At 28.2% G+C, this 24,417-nt stretch overlaps 1 protein-coding gene across 2 annotated transcripts; it reads left to right on the top strand.

Moving 5' to 3' along the window:
* The first annotated feature begins 1,369 nt into the window (after positions 1-1,369).
* LOC132935814 (peroxisomal ATPase PEX1) lies at positions 1,370-23,922 on the top strand. Of its 2 annotated transcripts, none has more exons than XM_061002440.1 (19): positions 1,370-1,620; positions 1,684-1,914; positions 3,083-3,197; positions 3,263-3,870; positions 3,931-4,262; positions 4,961-5,070; positions 5,130-5,237; positions 5,305-5,461; positions 5,647-5,812; positions 5,899-6,058; positions 6,120-6,295; positions 6,363-6,497; positions 6,573-6,637; positions 7,477-7,536; positions 7,635-7,821; positions 8,107-8,260; positions 14,848-14,873; positions 23,537-23,643; positions 23,710-23,922. In XM_061002440.1, exons 1-19 carry the CDS (start codon positions 1,510-1,512, stop codon positions 23,801-23,803), a joined length of 3,102 nt encoding a protein of 1,033 aa, XP_060858423.1. In that variant the 5' UTR covers positions 1,370-1,509; the 3' UTR covers positions 23,804-23,922. The 2 variants fall into 2 exon arrangements, with proteins under 2 accessions (XP_060858423.1, XP_060858422.1); XM_061002439.1 differs by having other exon boundaries at positions 8,107-8,269.
* Positions 23,923-24,417: the final 495 nt, after the last annotated feature.

Here is a 24,417-nt window from a genome sequence, read left to right as displayed (position 1 = left end):
TTTTCCAAAATTTAATTTTACTAAGAAGTGATTTCCAGTTAATATTAGTTCCCATCACAAAAGCATTCCTGCCAAATATTTTCCTGAATTTTTTTGATTCTGGCGAAATATTTCCCGAAAATTACGCGCCATCATTTTTTTGAAATAGTTTATGTAAAATATTTTTTTTTTAGAATTTATTAACTAAGAATTTATGTAGGAAAATTAAATGACAGTTGAACATTACAGCATTACAATACAAATATTTTGTATTGGTATTTAAAACAATGATATGGTTATAGTTAATTCAAATACTTAAAAATTATGTTTTTTTTTTTTTATTAGAAAACAAGCATAATATTTACAATCTTTAATACATTTATACAATAGGTAATATGGGGGGCAGGTACAAGTATACTAGACTGGACGGCGTGACTAATGCCCCTACTTCATAATTCTAAGAGGTTTTTTTTTTATGTTAAGGAAGTCTCTGGGCCAATTTATATGAACTGTTAGGTATATTAATTTATATTTAAAATTGTGAACTCATGGGCTCCCACACGAACATGTACAGTGGGGCCCATTATCTTCTTGAAAAGTTAATAAAAATATTATATGTAAATTTTAAATTGTAATTGATGTACGGTTCTGCCCTTGATGGCGGGGGTAATGTCAAACGCGACAGCTCGTTTTACAGCCTATAGTCCGCGCTCCAGTATTTACTATTAAATATCTATCTCAGTGGTTTTTATTTATTTTTATGTAAATATGTACCTACTAGGTATACGTAAGATATAAGATTTAAGACATAAGACATTTTGATCGATAACAATAGTCAATAGGTACCGATATCGCGCGTAATTACTAATAAGTGAGTCAAGCGGACCACAGACTATCAATATTATTATTTACAAACGGCGCCCATCAATCAGAACCTAGGGGAGTGACAATATCATATAAAAATAACTAAGAACTAACATAATTGATTTTATTAAATAACAGAAAATAAATACACAACATAGATAAACGATTTACCTATGTAATATTATGTCATGTATTATAATATCATCAGTAAAAATAGTTTATTATTTACAATTACAAACAATTACAATCATTTCACATTTGTCTAGGGGGGTGACATGTCATCTCCTTGCACCCCCTAATGAGCGCCCTTGTTATTTACTGATATTAATAAATCCCGGCAACAAATATAGAAAAGGTTTTGATATTTTCAATAGTTCAAAGTACCTATATTACATCGCTGTTGTCTGTTGATATTCACCCCGTGGCATCATTAAAAATATTATCTAAGATCTACCTCCACTGTTATCAACTTATAATTATTATCACTATCGCTTGATAGTATGTTTTGATTTGGAAATTCAAAATGTTTATTGTTTACTTTTCACATATAACATGACACATCTAAATCTTGAAATCATAAATTAATTACCAATTAGATTTTAATGAAGTTTAATAAAATTAATTGTATTACTTACACGCACAATTAAACGTTGGGTGACTAGTAAAATGAATGACCGGATGCTGCAGGTGAACATTATACCTGTAGAAGATAGTTTTGTGCATTTGTCTTCAAAGCTGATTCGTGAACTCAACGACCAGAGACGCCACAATCATACAGTACATCTTTTGCATAAATATTTTCTTTAGAAACTAATTTAGTACATTTTTGTTATTAAATAGGTTTGTCTTAAAGTAACGGCCATTGACGGTGTGCAACAGGAGTTTTATGCATCCTATTGTCAAACTCCATGCAATTCAAATGGAGCTGATGCATTTAATATTAGTTATGAACTATCAACAACAATAGGACTTAATGCATTACAGTATGTGTTGATTTCATTAATTGATCAAGTTTGTCCATTAGAACGAGTCTTTGTTACCCCAGTCACTAATGCAGATTGGGACCTATTAGTAAGTAATAAACAGATAATAGTTTGTTGACTATCAAATTTATGAAATTATATTTATCATTATATTACTAATGATTAATGATATTTCTGATGATATTCCTAAAGAGTAAAGAGTAAAGATACACATCCCTACCTAGTATACATTTTAAAGAAAAATATATGTATACGTAACTAAAACTCAAGTTCAACTTAAACTATTTAGTATTCTATTTTTTTGTAAAAAAATAATATTGTGAGGATGTCATACCTACATCTGTTGTCGGTCTTACTTATGCATGACATATAAGTATTACAATAGTTAAATGAGTTATAAGTACCTATGTATAATATTAATATTTAAAAATCCTATAATTCACTTATTCTAACGATGGAACACAGATCATGTTGTTATCTTTAAGTTTGATAATAGGTCAATTCACTCTAATATTCACACTAACAACACGGAATTGGAACTGCTGGATATACATTTTTGTATAATATGTGTTAATAAGATAGCACATGTAGATACAACATCATCTTAGTTGATATATTCAATATTAACATTTAGGTTCTGGAATAAAATTTTCAACAGCTCCCTCCCCATCTTACCAAGTATTTGAGAGGTATAAATGTGTTTATTTTTAATCCTATTTGCAAAATATGAATAATCTTTTGAGTTTTTTCTTAACAATTTTGAACTTTTCTAATCATAAGTTATGACTCTTACGCTCATCATATACATGAACATTGCTTTGATAACATATCATTCACACTCATTCGAGCTACAATATAATAAATTGTAAACAACAGGTTCATAAAATGAAATTCAAGTGAGTTTTCAATTTTCAAACAAAATTGGGAAATACTTAATTTATACTATATAAAGAAAAAAAACATTTTGCACTTCGGTAAGCGTTATGGCCTGGATGAGACCACGGCCTCTAATACTTCTTAATTACTCCACTGCATTTATCAGTAAATAATTTTAGAGTACTATTTAATGTCCATTTATAAAAACATAAATTTAATGCAAACAAAATTTTTCATAAAATAATATAATTTAAATTATATAGTATAAAATATATATATTTAGATATAAAGTTTTCTTTTAATATTATATTATAAATGATAAAATATGTAAATTATATATATATATATATATATTATGTATCTACCTATTTATTTTTCAGATGCTAAATAATGTTTCACTTCAAGATAGAATTTTACAACAACTCCAAATAGTTCACAAAAATCGAATTTTCCCAATATGGGTATCGAAGTTTGTACATTTAAAAATTTGTATAGGTAATAATATTTTCAAAGTTCATTAACATAATATTTTAAAATAATAATGTACATTTATTTTTCAGATGATTTAGAAAACGGCCTACAAGTTGGATCATTAAAAGATTCTACTGAAATAGTTGTAAAACCCAATGTAATGTCTTCAGATAGAAATATTAACATTAATAAAAATGTAGATGATAGTGTTCAAACAGACGCAATAAATCAAAATTATTGTATTCCTATTACAAAATATCATAATCGTTTTATTTATCGCACAGTTTTAGTTGAAAAAACATTATTAGAATCTGATTATATATATGATTATTGTGCTCTTGTTTCTAAAGCACATATGTCAATAATATATAAAAACAATGATGCCTATTCTACTAAGAATAGTTTTGTTAGAATATCACTTATTCGTGAATTTGATAAAATGAAATCAGAAGACTCCCAAATTAAATCAAAAATTAAAAACCCATCTGCAATTGTACGTTTATGTCCATTAGACCCATTTATGAATAATATTGAGAAAATGGAAGTTATTACTTGGCCAACTATTTATGTTACCAATATCTTAAGCAAGATTTTGGGTTTAAAAATGAATTCAAAGGTAATATTGGAACCACTGAGCGAAATTGAAAATGAAATTTGTGATGTTCAGAATATTCATATTTCACCATCAAACAATATCGTAAGTTCAAATTATTATTACAATAAAAAGTTTCTCATTATTCGTTATTTTTGATTTTAGAAAGTAGTTGAGGAAGAAACACTTATTGAATGTACAATAAAGCGATTGAAAGATGAAATCACACTTCGAGAAGTTTTGGTTTTAAATAATTCAACTTTACTACGAGTGGTATACAATAAAATATCAGCAATAGATGTATTAGTGACATTTTCTCCATCAAATATTCCTTTTGTCTTACTTAATGAATTTAATTTTGGAATGATCTCATTTACAAGTACAACTGATAAAAATTATCGCAATAATCATGTGAATTCGATAAAAACCACTGATCCTAAGCTAATATCAGAAATTCTGATATCTAACATTTCAAAGCTGGAACATTATGATTTAAAGTATGTTATAAAATCAAGTATACTCACTTTAATTATTATATTATTTTTAATTTTAGTACCTATATTTTTCTACTGCTTAATAGTTATAAATGTTTATTCAATTAAGTAGAAGTTAAAGATATTTTAATAAAAACAATTTTGTACAATTAATTATATAAGAAAAGTGGCTAAAACTCTTTATTATTTGAATATTAAATACAAGCTGTTACTTGTTATTTTATAATTAAAATATAATGTCTTTTGGATATCAATATTGACCTTATTAAAATTCTCAGAATTTTTATAACATACAATTTTTAAGCACCCTGTAAACGTTATCTGTTGCATACAATTATGAGGATATAATCATATATTTGTATGATTATATTAGGTTTCTAAACATATGTTTAGAACACCTTATATCCCTGTTGTATCCATTCCTCCGTCTGTTGGTTACCAGTACATAGTTGTGATTGTTGATATTAAGGTATTTATTTTTTGGCTGTAGTTACTGTTCATACATTTTATATGGAATTATAATGTATTGTGTTGTATTAAAATATGTTTAGAAACCAGGCATTTAGCATGCTCACAGAGTGAGCTTTCCTAACTTATTTAATGTAATATGATTTGTATTATATTAATTTATTATAGGTACTTATATTAGTTATTATTATTTAATGAAAATAATTAATAAAATATTAACAATTTGTTTTTAGATGTTTTAATCAAATGAATTATGCTGGATCTTTATGCTTGAAACCTGGCTTACAATGTTACACTAATTTACCACAAACATTTTTCGCATTTGATAATTTATTGATAACTGGTAAATACAAATTTAAATACTATTAATCTGTAAGTTTTAATTAAAAGTTTTTAATCAAGGATCAATTGCATCTGGAAAAACATCAGCAGCTAAATTATTTTGTGATAAACTTTCTAAGTGTCCATATTTTGTAAAAATTATTTGGATTAATGGGCGTTTCTTAGCAGGTTGTTATAACACATAAACCAATAATGTTATTTATAAGTTATTAATTACTGTTTAATATGTTTATAGGTAAATTGTGGGAAACAGTTCAAAAACAAATAAACAGCGATTTTCAAGAATGTTTGTATTATCAGCCTGCTATTATTGTTATAGATGATTTTGATGATTTATGTCATTTAAATTCTGAACCTAATGAGCATGCTGACATGTCTAAAATCTATCTACGGTATTATTCTAAATAAAAATTCTTTTTAACATTTTTAAGTTAAATATTTGATATTTTAATGAAAACATTAATTATTTATAATAATTAGGTTAATATTATTTTAAAAGTTGTTTCTTTTTAATATCATGTTTTTGTGAAGTAAGTTGTTTTACCAAATTATATTAATATACAATATATTGTTATAGACCTCTTCATTTGTTAATGCGAATGATTGAAAATTACACTAATAATCAGTATTGTATAAGGGTTGTTTGTACTGCTAAGCCATTAAATCAAGAAAATGAAAATTTATTTTCAAAACAGTTTAAACATGTGTTTAAAACTGTGATACATGTACCATTAATTGACAAGGTATTAATTAAACCTGTATATAATAATGATATGATTACAATATCTATGTTATTAAACTATTAAACAATATTTAATGTAATTTGCAGGAAAACAGGAAAATAATTATTTCAAAGCGCCTCAAAAAAGTTAAATTTAATAAAGATGTCGATGATGACTTTTTAATGAGTATTTGTGATAAAATGGATAATTATGTAATTCAAGATCTTATTGATTATTGTGATAAAGTTTTATTTGAAATCTTTAAGGGTAAATATAATTGTAACTAACTGTATCTAATTTAGTTGTAAGAATATTTTTATTTTAATAGGTGGATGTGATGCAACATTGAATAAAACTATTTTAACTGATGTTTTTGAAAAAACTGTTCCACTTTCATTGCATAATGTAAAATTATTTAAAGAAAAAAATATTAATTTTTCACAAGTGGGTGGTCTAAAAGAAGCTAAACAATCAATTACGGAAACAATCATTTGGCCATCTTTAGTAAGTTTAAATTTTTTTCAGTCTCCTATTATTATCTTGTAGTAACTGTTTATTTTCTTCATTTTAGTATTCTGATGTTTTTAGTAAATGTCCTCTTAAACTTCAGTCAGGAGTTTTATTGTATGGTGCACCAGGTACAGGCAAAACGTTGTTGGCAAGAGCAATAGTTGGAGAGAGTAACTTAAATTTTATTTCAGTCAATGTAATTTTCTGGATATTTTTTTGGTCATAATTTGTTTATAAATTAATAATAAAAAAATTGTTGATTATATTTAAGGGTCCTGAATTGCTTTCCAAGTATGTTGGTGAAAGTGAAGAAAGCGTGAGAAAAGTATTTCAAAGGTAAATTATATTATATAATTTTTTTTAATTGATGTGTTGGTAGATTGATTATAATCTAAAAGTTCAAAAGTTAGCGCCTGAGCATATATTTTATATTCAGTCTTTTATGAGAGTAATTTTGGGCAGTTATTCTTCTGATTTGTCCAGACCACATTCCTTAATATATCATTGATAGCTTTTGTTTCTAATGATTGGGTTTGGAATCGTTTAACCTAAATCTAGCAAAATGCTATTTAGTTTGTTGTCGAAATTATAAAGTAAAGCTCTCAAAAGTGTGGCACTTAGTGTATGTTAGCAACTCTTATATAAGACACAGTATAGACTGGTCATGATTCATGTTACTGATCTGCATACATAGTCTGTATTTGTTTTATGTATTATAAATGTTTGATTTTACATCAAATAAATAATGAAAGATGGATTACAATGTTGGTTTTTGTGTGTATAGTTTATTGTTTTTATATATTTTAAGAAATATTTAATTTGCGATTACAAATTAAAAAGTTAAAGGTTCAACAGTGTTGCCTTATAATAATTATTATGTAGTATATTATATATTATTTATATTTACCAATATTTACCATATTTTAACATTTATTTATAACCAGAATTATTTCCACTGTGTAACTTAAATTTATCCAATCAATATTTTTTTGAATTAACAGTCCTTAAATTATATAAATGTATTCTATATTTCTATTTACTGATAATTTATGCTAGTTATAGTCTGTATCCTAAATGGTTAAACATTATTATCATTCATAGCTATGTATTTAACTAGGTACTTAAGTTTAGTTTTGTATTTAATATAATTTGCATACTATGATTTATGTTAACAGAGCTCAAAACGCAAAACCATGTATTATATTCTTCGATGAGTTTGAAAGTATTGCACCCAAGTCAGTTTTGTTGATTATTATTGTTGATAATATAAATTGTTTTATGTATTTAATTGTTCATTATTATTTTTACTAATATTATGCAATGGAATATGTAGTCGAGGTTCAGATCAAACTGGAGTGACAGACAGAGTGGTTAACCAATTCTTAACCCAGTTAGATGGTGTTGACACATTTGAAGGTGTATGGGTGATTGCAGCCACTTCTCGCCCAGATCTTGTTGATCAGGCACTCTTAAGACCTGGTCGAATTGGGGTCAAATTACATTGTCCGATTCCAACAATGGTAAGGTTATTTTATATTATATAAACCGATTTATATCCGAAACTGACTGTTTAATGATAATGTAAAGTTCTGTTCTTAAATAGAAAATTGTTGTTATTCCATAAATATTTATCTGCATTATTCAAATAGATTTTTCCTAAATGTAATTTTTTTTGCTCCGTTATACCCTTATGCGTTTCTGTATTAACTATAATAATTATATGATAATTTTTAATATTTAAATAAAGTTTAACTATTATAGTGAAGTTTATAACAGAAAAAGTTTATATTCATTTTTTTTTCTAGAGTGATAGAGAAGATATATTACAAATACTTTGTAACAAAGTTTCATTGTCTGAAGATGTCGATTTACATATTATTGCTACTGAAACAAACAACTATACTGGTGCAGACTTAAATGGACTGTTATACACGACACTTTCAATTGCAGAAAAAAAATGTATGAAAGGTACGCTAACAATATTCATTGATATTATACCGGGTGATTCTTTTATCACTGAACACTCAATATTTCAAAAAAAATAAATGTTTAAAAAAAAAATGTACTTCATTTATAATCTTTAAAAGCAACATTTTTAATGAAATATATAGTTTTTTAAATATTTTTTATTTTTAACATTTTTGAAGTTTTTACTTTTTTGAATGACAATAATATTGTATATTATACAGTTTTAATTTCATATTTCAAAGAATATTTCTGAGTATTTTGATACATGAAAATCAAATTTATGATGTGTAGCTTATGAGTTATAAGTATTTAAAGTTTATATGAACGGAGTAGAGTGGTAAGCGGGGTGGTACTCTGCAAGATGTTGTTCACTACTCTGCTCATCTAAACTTTAAATACTTATAACTCATAAGATAATCATCTTAAATTCAATTTTTATGTATCAAAATGTTTCGAAAAATATTCTGCTTTAAAAAATGAAATTAAAACTGTATGCTTTCATTCAAAAAAGTAAAAAATTAAAAATAAATTTAAGGATAAAAATATCTTTATTTAATAAACACGTTTTTTTTGTAACGACTTTAAATCAAGTATAAAATATATTTTCAAAAACATTAATACTTTTTGAATAATTAGTGTCCTACATTAAATGAATCAACCGGTAAATATAAAATAATTTATTCTAACAAAATAGCAATAAAAAAATATTGCTATTCTATATAAGAACGCACTTGACGCATTCAAATAAATTATGGAGCAAAATTCGGACCCCCTAGCAGTGTCTAATTTATGACTAACAGGCATGTCAGCAAAATTGTTCTGCCCATATAGTGTGCCCCAGATATGGGAATAAACAAGTTCTTTATCAACACCCTAATGTATTTAGGATGTAAATTATTGTTTATTCTAAGTCTGGGGCACACATAGATATATATAAAACTAGTAGTTAATACAGCACGCATGCGCAGCGATAGGAAAAATATGCAAGTTTGATGACATGCCCGTTTATTTAGTCATGGTCTAATTGTTCTGTGATTGGTCGGCTGCAGTCGTTACCGTTGGTTGGCTGTAACTGTCTCAATTGGTCAAATATCCACCATAACATAAGTTGGGAGAAACTGCGTATGGTGGAGGACACATGCCAAGTTTTTACTGTTTTTCATCTGTCACCTGGTGCTTTCTTATTTGAAACTGAGTATAAATTCTGCTAAATCAAAAAATCTACGACTTTATATTATATATAAATATTAATAAATTTACTTTTTTGTTTGCATTGTATTTGCTACATCAATACTATACATCCTTTTTTAGATTTAGAATTCTCTTAGGTATATAAAATATAAATAAAGGTATTTTTGTTTCATTTTATACAACCATTATCCATAAAATCAATGATAATATAAATAATAATATATTTAAATTTACCTATATGAAAATATAATATAATCTAAGTACAGGCAATAAAACACATAACCATAGAAATGTATTAAATAACAACAACAAATTAAATTATAAAGAAATATTTATTTAACACAAAATAATATTTGTATATTAATTATAGTATTTAATTTTTATATTTTAGTTCAATATAAGTACCTACAATATCTTATAACTTAATAATATTTCGTACATAAAAAAATGCTGAGAATTGTGAATCTAGTATATTTTGAATTTTGTATAGAATATTAAATATTCACATATTATGTTGATTAACCAATATTAATCAAAAAGACATATTGTGCTTACCAAAATGCTAGAGAAAACTGCATAGGTTTACATTCTGAAAACAGATTTGAATTTTGTCCTTATGAGTTATGTTTCTAATTTGTTGTTTAAAATTTAAATATTGATAGATGAAACATATATTTTGATACTTGATGTAACCAAGTAGAATGTAGATGCTTAACTATGAGCTATTTAATTAAACAAATATTTTGGATTTTGAGAATTACCACTAATAAAACTTAGGAAACATAACAATGAAGTTTTTAATTTTTAAATCCAACCAACTCAGACTCCTCATTTTTGAATTATTTTACATGTTTTTCTTGTCTTAACCAAATATTTTACAAGTAACCTTGGAAAAAAAATTATATCATCATATTTTGTTACATTGAATGTTTAAAATTTAAGAATATTCTTTTTCAATATTTGCTGTACCTATTCTAGGTATACACTATACACTAGATACTTTATTTAGTAAATGTGAAAATTGTGTACTTCAGTCTTAATTAGGTGTGTACATTGTGTAAAAAGTACTAAGTAGTCTACTTACAATAACTGAAGTCTGAAATAAAAGGGGGTGGCGCTAATCAACCCAAAAAATGTGTTTGTGATAATTTTAAGAGACAAGGATACTCTATACTCATATGTTATGACTTATGACTTAATGATTTAAAAAAAGAATAACAATATTAAAAAATATTGTTTATTGAGTACTTGAAACTTTTAAAGTTTGTTATTATATTTTGAACACACATTGTCAAATGCAATGTTTTAGGGAAATATTAAATCAACCTGCTTTATACCAATAGAAAATAAATTATTTTAATAGTAATATAATACAACAATGTAATAAAATATAATTATGCCAGGTTGCACAAAACATTTAATGAATCAATAGTGAGCTAATGGTCCCTTAAACAAGATTTAGTGGCCCACGATAATTAATTAAATTTTTAGTGAACCATTAAATTGAATAAATTGTTTATGCAACCCGGCATTAGTATTATAATCAGACAGACCTGCTTTGCTCAGAATCATTTTTTGTATCTAATGGTTTATCATTAAGTTAAAATTTAATAGATTCCTTACATTATGTGCCTATATACACCCACTCGACACTCGACACGTCTAATATAACAAAGTGTGGTCGGTACCCAATTGCCTATCTTTTTTTATTTTCAGTTTGTTAACATAGTTCTTATTTTGATTATAATCTTTCCAAACTTATATAATATAATATAATTGAAACTATTCCTTCTTCTTGTCTTTGCACATTTTCGGTATCTTATACATTTAGATAATAATTAAAACGTAAAAAAAAAATATAAAACATAACAGTATTTCTAAAATAGGTAGTTACTTACCTACTTACTTGTAAATAATACAAATAACAAATTAAATTAATAAGTCTTAAAATTAGTCCATAATCAGTCTTTTAAATGTAACTATATAACAACACTCATATGAAATATTGAATTCAGAATTGTACCCCTACAGGTTTTAAAATATTTATAAATATTTGTATAGTAAAGTACAACATAATATTCAATAGTATCTTATTTGAAAGAATAAAATATTTAAATTTAGTATGTGCTGCTAAATACTTACTAAATGTTTTAATTTTTTTTTTTAAATCTCTTAATAAATTGTTAATTAAATAAAAGTACAAAAACAGATTTTAATTTTTCATTATACAAATTCATAACAGATAACGGATAAACATATCACATATTGGGTACTACCTTAGATCATAAACTAGTATACTCAGGGCCGTCTCTACAACTTTCTGGGTCCGGGCATAACTCTTTCAGCGAGACCAGTAAAAAAATGTAAAAATTGTATATTTAAAATATTTTCACCTATTACATTTACCAGTACCTCACTTAACCAATTTACGATTTGATAACAATAATATATATATTGAAAACCTCAGAGCAACAACAAGACATCTCCATATTTTGAAATTAGTTTTTAATTGCACATTACTAAGAAGAAAAAAACTGTGTCGTTTGGTGCAACAACCAGAAAAATCCTATTGTTAAATACAGAGATATAATCATGTAAATGGATAATGAATACTTGTTGCACTAAAAATATTAAATGTATTACAAGTATGTATAAATATATACATACTATAAGTATATATTATAAATAATTAGACATCTCCAAGTTTTATTTTTTGGTTTTAAGATCATACTTATAGGAACTGAAAAATTGTATTAATTGGATGTCTTGTTGTTGCTCCCAGATCTTCATTTGTTTAGTACACTATATATACTACATTATAGTATAATATGTAAATAATCGTATTTAAAGAATTGATTATTAAGATAAAGAATGATTTTTCAAGTGCGTGAGTGCAAGGTCCAAACGAGGAGTCCAAGGCGCGAGGCCTGGGGCGTGGGCCTCGATCGCCCAAGCCTTAGGAGAGCCCTGACTCCTGAGTATACTTGTATATGATCTAACTGATCTTACTAATCTAAGGGTACTACAGAACAACAGAACCGTCTGTATTTTACTTGAACCCAATTTCTCACTAAAACGTGTACGAAACAACCATTTTAAATAAACAAAATAGGAAATATATTTGAGACAATATTTTTAAGTCAAATTACAAAACACAGAAAGTAAAGATGCATAAAAAAAAAACGAATTATTCTTATCAGCAATTGTTTGCCGTTATCCACGGATATAACTATATACCTTAGTCCGTACTGTAATATACTTACATTTCATGAATATCGAAAGAGTTTATAAAATTATTTTTAAATCACGTATCTATTTGGTATTCCCTGGTTAGCTCTCTCTCTCTATTTTTTTTCCTTGACCTCCTCCAGCGAGTTCCATAAAAAACCTAGCTCCAACAAAATATTTTATGTGTCTTGCCGTGTCGGAATTTTTTTTTTTGGTGGGATTGCGTAATATATAGTATATCCTGCCATGCCGGAAGGAATAGGAAACTGTCGGTAATCCCCTTTGCACTCCAATCTCCATCCCCTTGTTATAATCATTCATATTTTAACAAATATTTAAGATTGTGTACTTGTGTACTTAGAAAATATTAGCCACTAAACATTCACACATTTATTCATTAAAACTTTAAATATTAAAATAGGTACGTTTTACCCTAGGTAAGTAATAAATAAATCTTGTTAAAAACAAACTGGGGTAAAATCCACCATTTTCTGACCTTAAATGGTATGTACTTATTTTTATTTTTTTAAATTCTAGAAATGACCCTTTTATATGGTATTCAATTTTTGTTCTACAGATAGCGCTGCATGAAACTAAATGGTATTTTTTATCCGAAATAGAAGGTACACATAAAATAATTAAATTACGTATATTATGTTATATGTATAGAACCAACAATTAATTATTCGCTTCTTCTTAATATTTAAACTTTTTGCACTATCTATGGGAACTGGGGAGGGGTTTTATATTAACTGAATGCCATTTAAGAAATTAAGCTTCAAATCAATATTATTGTAGGTAGGTACATCTATTTTATATTTTTAAGCGGAAAAAAATACTATTAGGTATGATAAAATATTTCAAATCGGGTGGATATGTACTATAAAATTAAGTAATAAATAATAATAGTTAATCTAGTAAATATGTTTTCCATTGTTATTATTACATTTAATCTGTTTGATACTTTCATATTGTAAATCTCATTAACTATTATGTTAAAGTTTTACGGGAAAATCAATTAAATGCTTTATAATTCTATTTGAATATGATAATAAACTATTACTATCGTTATAACTTTATGCAGTTTGACAGACGACAGTAAAATCAGTTCCATAATACTATTTATCAGCTCCCATTCAATATATTATTTTGTATAAAAGAGGGTTCTAACAAACGTCATTTTACTTTTTTGACACCGGAATCTGATACGAGGCATTTTCTTTAGTATTTTAATGGTATCCTTCGTGTTCATCGAATAATATGAAAATGTTTGACTTGTCACAAGTAAAAAAAGAAACATTTGCATAAAATATACATTTAGAGATATTTTTATCGGACTATCAGAGGACAGAGACCAATAGAAGTTTGTGTTAGGTACTTTTCATTCATACTCACATTTCAATCTAAAGTGCTTAATATAGAATACCTATATATTTCTTATTGTCGAAGTACATTATTATTGTTATAAATTATAATGTTATTTATCAATTACTGTGTTTAATATTTATGTATTATCCCTAACAGCCAAAAAACTAATTTAATTTAGTTAACTTTTTATTATACATAGGTATAATACAAATATAACAGATATACGGATAATTGTCTTACTTTTAAGTTTCGTCATAGGACAATTTACTCTAATTGAACCCAGGCCCGGATTGAGCTGGCGGGCTACCGGGCAAAACCTGGTGGTGGACCGTTAAAAATTTGAAAATTTCCCAGACGGTATTTTGAAATGATAATATTATAATCACGAATAATATTATCATAATGTTATTATAATATTTTTAGTCAAATATTTGCTGTCTGGGTTTGGACCCACTCGAAGAAATTTTGAATCAGAGATTTGAGCCGGTCTAGGTGGACAGCCCTGTCAGTAATTTCTTCCCAATCCGGTGCTGATTTAACCTTAGTACACTACATTGGAACTGTCGAACACAAAATATGTGGGGTATGTTGCAAATTCGTAAGACGGAGACAACACGTCATGCGGGTTTATCGTCCTCTTAAAACAATTTCCTTTAATTTGTAATGTTATTATTATTTACTAAAAAATCTGTATACATTACAGGTACTTTTATATATTTGGAATTTTATAACTTATAAGTTTTAATGTATGACCATTGACGATTGACTTAAATATACCATTTTTTTTTCAGATCAAGACTGTGCGTCGTCTTTGAATGTAAGTATTATATGAGTACCTACCTATAATGAGGACGCCTACATTTCTTGTCTATGTCTTACAAGTTCGCACCATAGTAAATGAACGTTCAGAACTTCACGTTTAGTTTCGTTAGCTTAACATAAGTTCGAATTTACCTATAATCAAACTTAACGTTATGATCATTAACTGACATCTGTTTGTATTTCGGTTTTTTTGCTATATTTTAATTTTAAAATCGTGAACTGCTGGGCGTAAATTGTCTATGCTCAGTACCCTTTTTTATCATGTTGGCACCGTTATATAGGAACACTGAACAAGGATTGGCCCTTCATGTTCCTTACCTACTTGTAAGACCAAAACAACAAATTCAGATGTGGCGTCCTCTTAAGAGGACGTGGCACACGCATTTATTGTATCCGTCTCACAAGTGCGTAACATAGCAAATTTTACCCAGCAGATCACGTTTAGCTCAGTTAGCTTAAAAATTAGGACGAATTGACCTCTTATAAAATGTAAAGGTAAGATTATTATCCAGGCAAACTCATAGGCTTTTATTATATTTTAATTTTAAAGCGACTTATAAGTATTTTAAAATTGTAAGTTGTTCGAAAATCTTAAAATACTCATAACTCGTTTTAAAATTGAAATATAATAAAAAGCCTACGAAATTGCTTAGATAATAATTTTACCTTTAAATTTTATTAGAAGTCAATTCACTCTAATTTTTAAGCCAACAGAGCTAAACGTGATCTGCTGAGCGTAAAATTTGCCAATTTACGCACTTGTAAGACGGAGACAACACATGCGCGTACCACTTCATCTTAACCCTTTCAGTCCTCATGTCCTTCCAAGAAGACAAACTTTATTTAGCTTGTTCTTTTCTACTGTAATCAATTTTACACATAGAACAGTGTAGCCAACAACCAAATATGCGTAATTTTGTTTTACAGATTAAAGAAACAATATTTTTTTGTTACCAATATTACCAAAATTAAAAACCAAAAACAATTATTATTTTTGCAGAAAATTTATCTTAATAGGATTCTAAGAAAAACAGCTTTTTACTAAAATTGGTTATCTCTATACTTTTAAATCCTGGTCTAAAAGAGCATTATGACTAGCAAACACAATATGTTTTTATTTTATAATACTAATACTTAATGTGAGATTGCAAATCTAATACTAAATGACTAAATATAAGACAATTTCTAAAGAACGGTTTTCCATCAATAAAAATACGCAGATATGTTTATAATCTAACTTTTTCATACTAAGCTATTGAAATCTGGAGCTTCGAGGTACTTATAATATATTTTGAATTTAAAACCTGTATTATTACTTATAAACTGTAAGTACTAAGTCACTAGTTTTTAGGTTTTATATTGCATCCCACATATAACCGCTCCCTAATTTATACTACACCAAGTATCCTGAGTGGTTACCTTAGTGGTATCCTTAGTTTTATTAGTAAATAGTATTATATTATTATTATAGGTATTAGTATTATCTATACTTATAAAATCCAAATACCACTCACTCACTGATCACTGTATCTCAAAAACTACTCAACGTACAGACTTGAAATTTGGAATAGGGGTTCTTCTCATGTTTTCACCGTGCAATAAGAAAGGATTTGCCAAAATTCGCATTTTAAAGAGGTGCTCAAACAGGGACATTGAAGTTTACATTGGAAATTTTATTTTTATTTATTAATAGTTCCCATTGGTTACAGTCAACAGTAGAAATTATTTGTGTTTGTTTATTATCGGTTGCCATTGGTTTTTTGGGCAGATCAAGTACAAGATTGGATCAATTCGAATTATTGAAAATTGTCTACCAAGGTTGGTGACCAAGTTTGGTGAAAGAGTTGCCTTTGTCCGCGATCCGACGTACTCGGATTGCCTACCGGGGTGGTTGAGTTGCACTTACTGCAGGCTGCAGCATGTTACACCCAAAAGTAGATTAACAATCAACATTTTTTTAAGATTTGCGTTTTTTTACGGGTAATGAAGTGCTATAAAAATTAATACCATTAATACCGTTAGAAACATTTCAATACGTTTTCATTAACCGTTTTTTATATTCACTTGCCGATCACATTACACGATAAAATTTAAATAAACAATTATACATATCATTGTCCAAAAACAAAATAAACAACCAATCACGGGCGAAGCTGTGACGGGTCGGCTAGTATACTTATATATTGCATATTCGTCGAATATTATTATTATCACTGATGCGTCTTATAAACGTTACGTTTTTTTATCGGTCTTCTATTTGTATGCAGGTATTTTGGTATGTAGTTTATACTGGTACCTATACTACCTAGGTATAGATAATGTTTAGTACTCTTTCAATTGTTGATTTACTTATAATATAATTTATACATTCTATTTGGTCATTTAAATAACCCTCTGCAGTGTAACCATTAAACATTGAACATCTATTATACCTAATAGGTATGTTTACCGTTATAATACATAATAAATATAAAGGTACACTTGCCATAATTATTATTTTATCTTATTATTTAATTTAATTTATGTCAGCAACAGTTTTGAACAAAATTTAAATTATCGCTTTAAAGAATAATTTTTTGACGCAGCATCATAAAAGTCTCGATGTGCTAGGCTGTTTTCCCGTCCGTTTATGCTTTACCTAGTACTTCACCCGTCTGCTCGATCGCTCAGGAACAAGTCCGGAGCCGTTCCATCCGCGATAGATAATAAAATTATTATATTATCCACATAATCGTATTATAAGTCTGCAATATCGACGTAATGGTGTCGAACGCGGGTCGCTTATATAATAGCATGTGCAATATAATATATCTATATTATTAAACCAAGTAAACAAATGAGGCAATCAAGTGGGGTATTATCCGCGAACATGGCGTATAATATACAATAACAGTGCATAAAAGAAATGTACCGCCGCCTTGCGAGCGTCCCCCAATTCGGATTCGGCTAGCAAATAAAAATAAGATAACACGACGTGTGTGCGTGTGTACGCGCAAAGCGCGTGCTCTTGGGGGAGTCTTCTTTATATTTATTTTTTTATTATTATTTTTATTATTTGAATTATTCATTTGCGGCGCGCATGTGTATGCAGACGATTAATAACAACTCTATTATCTCACCCCAAAAAATCCGTCCTCCCGTCACCGTATTATACAAAACAAATAAATACAATAATATATAAAAAGATCCACATTTTATTGTTGGAAAATTTGAAGTTGGTTCGATCGATGTACCAACAAATGTATATACCTAAGTAGTATAATTGTTTTTTTATAAAATCAATGGTAATTTCGAGTGCCGTGGTAACGAAAGGCGTGTTGCGTGTACCAGTGTACTAGTTGCCCTCAACCAAATGTACCAATTACTCTCATATATTATATATACGATTACAATAACAACCTTTAAAATAAGTAAGGAAAATATATAAATAATTAAATAATTAATATATTTATAATTATAATAAGAGGCATACGATATAATTTGTCAAAAAAAAAAATATATAAAATGATGGAAAAATGTTACCTAATAATTTTTTTTATGATCATTTTATACTATTTTTTGAAAAACTATATTGTTAGCCGCTTATAATAATTATAACTATTATATTAATTATTTTAGTATATGAATTTTTTTATTTTCGTTTATTATAATTCATATTATTTTATTAGGTCTTATTACAAAATAAAATATATTCATATTATAATTTTGTACTATTCTTATTATATATGTATATTTGTACATGTTATATTATTTATTATACATATTTACCTCCCCTATTTTACGGGTTGGTATTGTACTATTATAATATTGTGTATAGTAATATGTGAGGGCAATTGGTACATAATATAGTTAAGGGAAATTGGTACATTTGGTTAAGGGCTACTGGTACATTTTTAAAATGTTTAATATGTGTTTATATTCTATATTATTTATGATGTATATTGTATATATTAGTCGGTATACGGAAGTACGCGGAACCCATCCACTTGGCACTTATACACAAATAACAAATATATAAACTAAGCACCACTTAATTTTATTAGCTCACCACTCATACGAAAAAAAGTACAAAGATACAGATAGCGGTATAATTGTATACTTATGTTACATAATATTATTACCATCACCACAGAAACAATAATATTGCTATACATTGCTATATGGCCACCGAGACATTTTCAACAACAAAAATGTATATGTACCAACTCGTATAGTATTATTCATTTTGCATATTAATTTACAATGATTAAAAAGTGTTCTTAAAAATTATTGTAAATTAGGAAACTACAATACTTTCATTTTGTGAGTATATAATATTATTGTTTCATGGCGAATATGGGTGGATTGTCCTCGAGTAGCTGCTTGGTTGATTTTACGCAGCAAACTTCAATCCAGTGCCATTAACACGGGGGAGGGGGGCACCCATGGTATTTTTTTACTATACGTATTGATGTAATATAAAAATGAATACAATTTAAAAATTATGTTTAAGTATATTACTATACCTACATATTATATTATATTATATATACATTTTTAATGTAACCCCTCCCATTGAAAATATCTGTGTACGCCACACTGCTTCAATCCATCTCCGAAAATAGCCCTTGGAAAAATAATAAAGGCCAACCGCTGAAGTAATTATGTGGGTGGACGGGTGGTTACCGGTCACCAAAACTAAAATGCTTTCGAGTAGCCAGTTCTAAAGTAAAAATATAAAAAAGCGCCTTTCGGATTTACTTTTTAAACAGTTGTATTTGTATTTGCATGGATATAACCGTGGTCCCTGAGTCATGCGGTCGCGGATCATGATGGATTAAAAAAAAAATCTTTAATTCACTGTTATCGTGTGTTTGGTATTATATTATACATAGTTTGCTTTCCCGCTTTTGGCGCTGAACTGGAATTGTTGTTTGTTTCATTTTGAATACGACGTGTATTTATTAATCCTCTGCTGCCGCCGTTTATTTCCGTTTATTTTTAAGTGAATCAGTGAAGTCCTCATTATTTACATAAAAATAAAAAATAAATAATTAATAATAACGATAATAATGATAAAAAAAAAAAACTCAAATATATATTTTATACCGCCTCGACCGGGTACAGTGTAGCGGCTGCGAAACCAATTCTGTTTCCAGAATCGAAACCCAACGCAAACAATACTTTACGAAAGTAAAGAAGTCATTATCACGAACCTGTCCCTGTGTGGTACGCCGGTCCTCAAAAGGATGGATGGTGCGGCGGTAGACGCCGATTCAATGGCTTTCCAATGTCCCGCAGCAATTAAATAATCCCGTTCTATTCTTGTCCATCTGTGTGCATGTGTGCGCGCGCGCCACGCTGTGTCGCCGACGTGCTTTTAACGCGCACCACTTTGTTTATATTTGCTCGATAAACATCGATTAAAAATACCGAAATTCAATCACTTCTGAGTTTAAATAACCACGATGTTTATGGGTAAAATTTTTTTAGTAAAAACGCCTTGTATTGTCGCTATTTCCGAGTCTTTAAACAGATTTTTTCTCGTTATTTTTAATCACGCGAGAATCCATGCGTTCTGTTTGGAAAGTTGCTGTATTCTTTTTGTAAACGTAAATACAATATGCTCAGTAATTATACCGTAGTTGTTGTATTATGTGCTACCAATGACATGTTACAACTCGTACCTAAATCCCTGCAGTGACGCAATCTGGGAATTTTTTTTGGGGGGGTGGGTGGAGTATGTGACCCTAGCATGTTATTCTTTAATAAAATTATCGATAGATGTACAATACAATGTCACAATGGTATCTACTCTCTGTTATCTGAGTATCTAGCATTTAGCCCCGAGTTACAATTATACCTACGAGCAACGGTTTGATATTATTTTACCTAGTTTCTGTATAGCTGACCATCGTGTATATCGTGTATACAGGGGTGGCGCTACGCTGGGGCCAGGGTAGAACAAGTGTCCCCCAACATTTTATTTTGCCTGTCTTTTGCCTTCCTATAATTTAAAGTTGAACATTTTAATCTAATCTAAAAATGCATTTTATATTGTGCATTTTATTAAATGCTATAATAGATAATATAAAACTATCCTAATAATTTGTAATTATTTATATTCATTGCATACTAATAACTATAATGGTATGTTAATAGTTAGATGTAATTATAATAATAAAATAAAATAAATAAAGCTAACATAATAAATTGCATTTATTGATTTTTATTTTAATAGGTAATACTAATATGTTGCTATTTAGATACTTAAAAAAACCGTCTCTGTATTTGTTTAATTGCAATGAACATAAAATACAAATGTGCATATAACTCATTCGTATGTCATAACTCATATAACCTTATTACGAGTTTATATAAAACCTATTATAAGTACTTTAGGTTATACCTTATACCTACTTTGGATTCTATTATGTTAAAAATATGTAAGTAAATAAAGACATTTTATTAATTAACTATTTAATTTTTTTTTTTTTTTGATTATTTAGAAATATAGCATATTATACCTAAAACATTTTTAACTATACTTTCTAAATATATGATATAAGCAAGTCATTAGTGGGTGGTCAAGTAGCGATACATAAATGCCCCACCAGAAATATTTGCCCCATATCGCCCCCCTAATAAAAAATATCTGGCGCCGCCACTGATTAATACTGATATAGGTACCCTAGTATCCAAGTTAGGATCCGATATTTTATATTCGAAAATTTTAAAATACGATGCTATTATGCTATCCCTTAAAAATGAGAAATAATATGCAAAATTAATAAATGTATAACAAATATGTCGGTGCACTATTTTTCTCTCTTTGTCCCACGCATAACACAGATAAATATACATTATTTTTTATGTTTTAGACTAATCTTAAAGTAAAATTACCCATTAATAAAATGATAGATAGAATAATATAATTGAGGGTATGACAAATCGATTTGTCTAAATATTGTTATCTCAAAACACTTGTCTTTATAACTTGTTTAAATGTATAACCCATGACTAAATAAACAGGCATGTGAGCAAACTCATGTATTTTTCTTCTCACTGCGCATGTGTGCTGTATAAAATAAAATAAAAAAATAAAATATAAAATTAATAGTTGTATATCTATGTGTGCTTCAGACTTGGAATAAACGATAATTTACATCCCAAAGACATTGGAGTGTTGATAATGAATTCGTTTATTATGTATTTATGTATTTATTTATATTTAATATGTCTGGGGCACACTATATGCGCACAACGATTTTGCTGACATGCCTGATTATTTAGTAATGGTATAACCTCCAATATTATTTTTCAAAATCTAATATGAAGTTAAATAATAATACCATAGTTGTTGTAATAGGTAATTCTACTAGTTTACTCAAAAATCATAAAAAAAAAAAACGATTTATATGAGTGCGTTTTAACTACCTATATTGCACAAGGGTCTGAGAGAGAAAATAAACATTACGCAGTAAAAGAGTCAAAATATTTTGAAAATTATTTCATGCCTTAATGCATATAAATATTCATTATTTTACAATAGGTTGTTTAAAACCACGCGTATTTTTATACGTTTTATACAAATAAGCGATGGTAAATTACACATACTTCGGAATGTCCTATTTTAATTTTTATACATGAATGAACTCTTTGTCAAAATGTCTAGGCTTTTTAGGAAGTTAATTTTCAATTTTAAAGGACCTTTATTAAGATTTTTTTTCAAAAATCTCAGGAAATAATTGCATTACATTTGTATTTATTTTGGGCACATCTGATTTTAAATCAAAAATGTGATTCCTAAAGAACATAGTATAGAACAGGAGTTGTAAACCTTTTTGGATCCACAGCTCTTCTGATTTTGAAAACCATTTAAACGGATCCCATAAAAATAATGATAATAATAAAATAAACAAATTTTTAATTTCTACTGTGGATGCGGCTCTCTTAATCGGTGACTTCCCTGGGAGCCACAAAGCACAAGTTGAAAACCACTAGTCTAGAAGCTTATAAATCCAATAATTTTTTCGTAATTACAATAATCGAACTTCTAGTCATAGATAATACAGAAATGGATGGGCTATAGCCTATCCCTATTCTCTATACCTTATAAACAGAGCATTCTGTGATAGAAGAGAACTTTTGTTACCACAGTGGTTGCCGGATAATGATAATATTTTGTTATCGTCAATAATAATGATAACCAATTACCAATGATACCAATATTCAGTAACCAATGCTACATTTTGTAACCATATTGGTAACAAAAGTTCTCTCCCATCACAGACGAGTACAATAGCATGACCTATCCATTTCTTTATTATATATGCTTCTAGTACGTTTAATTTACTCCCACTTTTAGTAGTTTTATATTTATGCAAACAAAAATATATATCATTTTTCGCGAAGTATTGACATTATTTTACAGCGATTCTCGGAAACGTACACTTATGTAAATTTACTACTCAAACATAGACATATCAAAAACGTTCATGTCATGTCAATTGTATAAATAATAAATATAACTCCTTAAAACATGATATGCAGGCGCCCCCTTAAAGGAATAACCATGTATGTTTAGTGTTTACGACTCCTGGTGTCGTAACTGGTGAATAGGTATTCTGGCCTCTTGCGTCCAACGTTTGATTTAATGTATTATTTTATTTTTTACAGCCTGAAGGCGGCTGTCAGCTAACGATTACAAACGACGATTTCCGGGATGCCCTAAAATCAACTAAACCGTCTTTGCATCAATCCGATATCGACCGTTACAGAGAGATGTAAGTAATCGTAGAAATGTAATATGATTTTATGATTAAAACAAACCTATTTTCAACTATTTTCAGACACAGAGTATTTTCTGGGAAAAGAATTTATGGTGGAGGTATTGCTGAAGTCAATAACGAGAATAGAAGACAACAGAAAACGACATTCGCTTGATTGTCTTTAAATTATTTACTGTAGCAAAAATGTATCTCTATATTTTCTTACCTCGAGGTGATCTTGTTTTATACTAAAAAAATTAAAAATATTGGCATGTTCGCTGATTGGTGTTCAAATTTGTTTGCACTTATTGGACTCTCGTAGTCTAGGTATTCATATCCAGAGTTCAGTGAGTCCTTGAATTTTCCTAGTAATTGTACATCATTATGAAGTGCTAAACTCTTTAAGTAGTTTATAAGCAACACTAACCGCCATTTCTCTTTCGTATATCAATGACCGGCTATATATAGGGAGACGGATTTAAATGAACACAAATTAAGATGTGAGCTCGGTAAATTAACATAAATTGCACTGAGTACATTTATTTTACAATTCATCAAATTGAGTGACCCCTCATTTAATGTTTTTACTCGAGTACTAACTTTTATTTAGGTAACTAAAGAGTAGCCTATTCGACTATAAGTGCAGACACTGTATTTTAGTGTATAGTCGTATAATAGCCGTATGGGAATATGTTACATTTAGGTTGATAGATTCTAAAAATGAAAAAAAATATTCATCTTACACCTACACACTTCATAAAAAGTTTTTGAGAAGATAAAATATTAGGC

This window comes from Metopolophium dirhodum, chromosome 1, assembly GCF_019925205.1.
Source record: "Metopolophium dirhodum isolate CAU chromosome 1, ASM1992520v1, whole genome shotgun sequence".
Classification (NCBI taxonomy): domain Eukaryota; kingdom Metazoa; phylum Arthropoda; class Insecta; order Hemiptera; family Aphididae; genus Metopolophium; species Metopolophium dirhodum.
Note: the sequence above shows the minus strand (reverse complement) of the source record. Positions and strands in the feature narration are given on the sequence as shown.

Bases quoted from the DNA above. Each gene is read 5' to 3' on its own strand.
- LOC132935814 (XM_061002439.1), top strand. From the start codon at position 1,510: ATGAATGACCGGATGCTGCAGGTGAACATTATACCTGTAGAAGATAGT. The intron at 6,296-6,362 runs GTAAGTTTAAAT...TCTTCATTTTAG, and splicing joins CAATCATTTGGCCATCTTTA to TATTCTGATGTTTTTAGTAA. The intron at 7,537-7,634 runs GTCAGTTTTGTT...TGGAATATGTAG, and splicing joins TTTGAAAGTATTGCACCCAA to TCGAGGTTCAGATCAAACTG.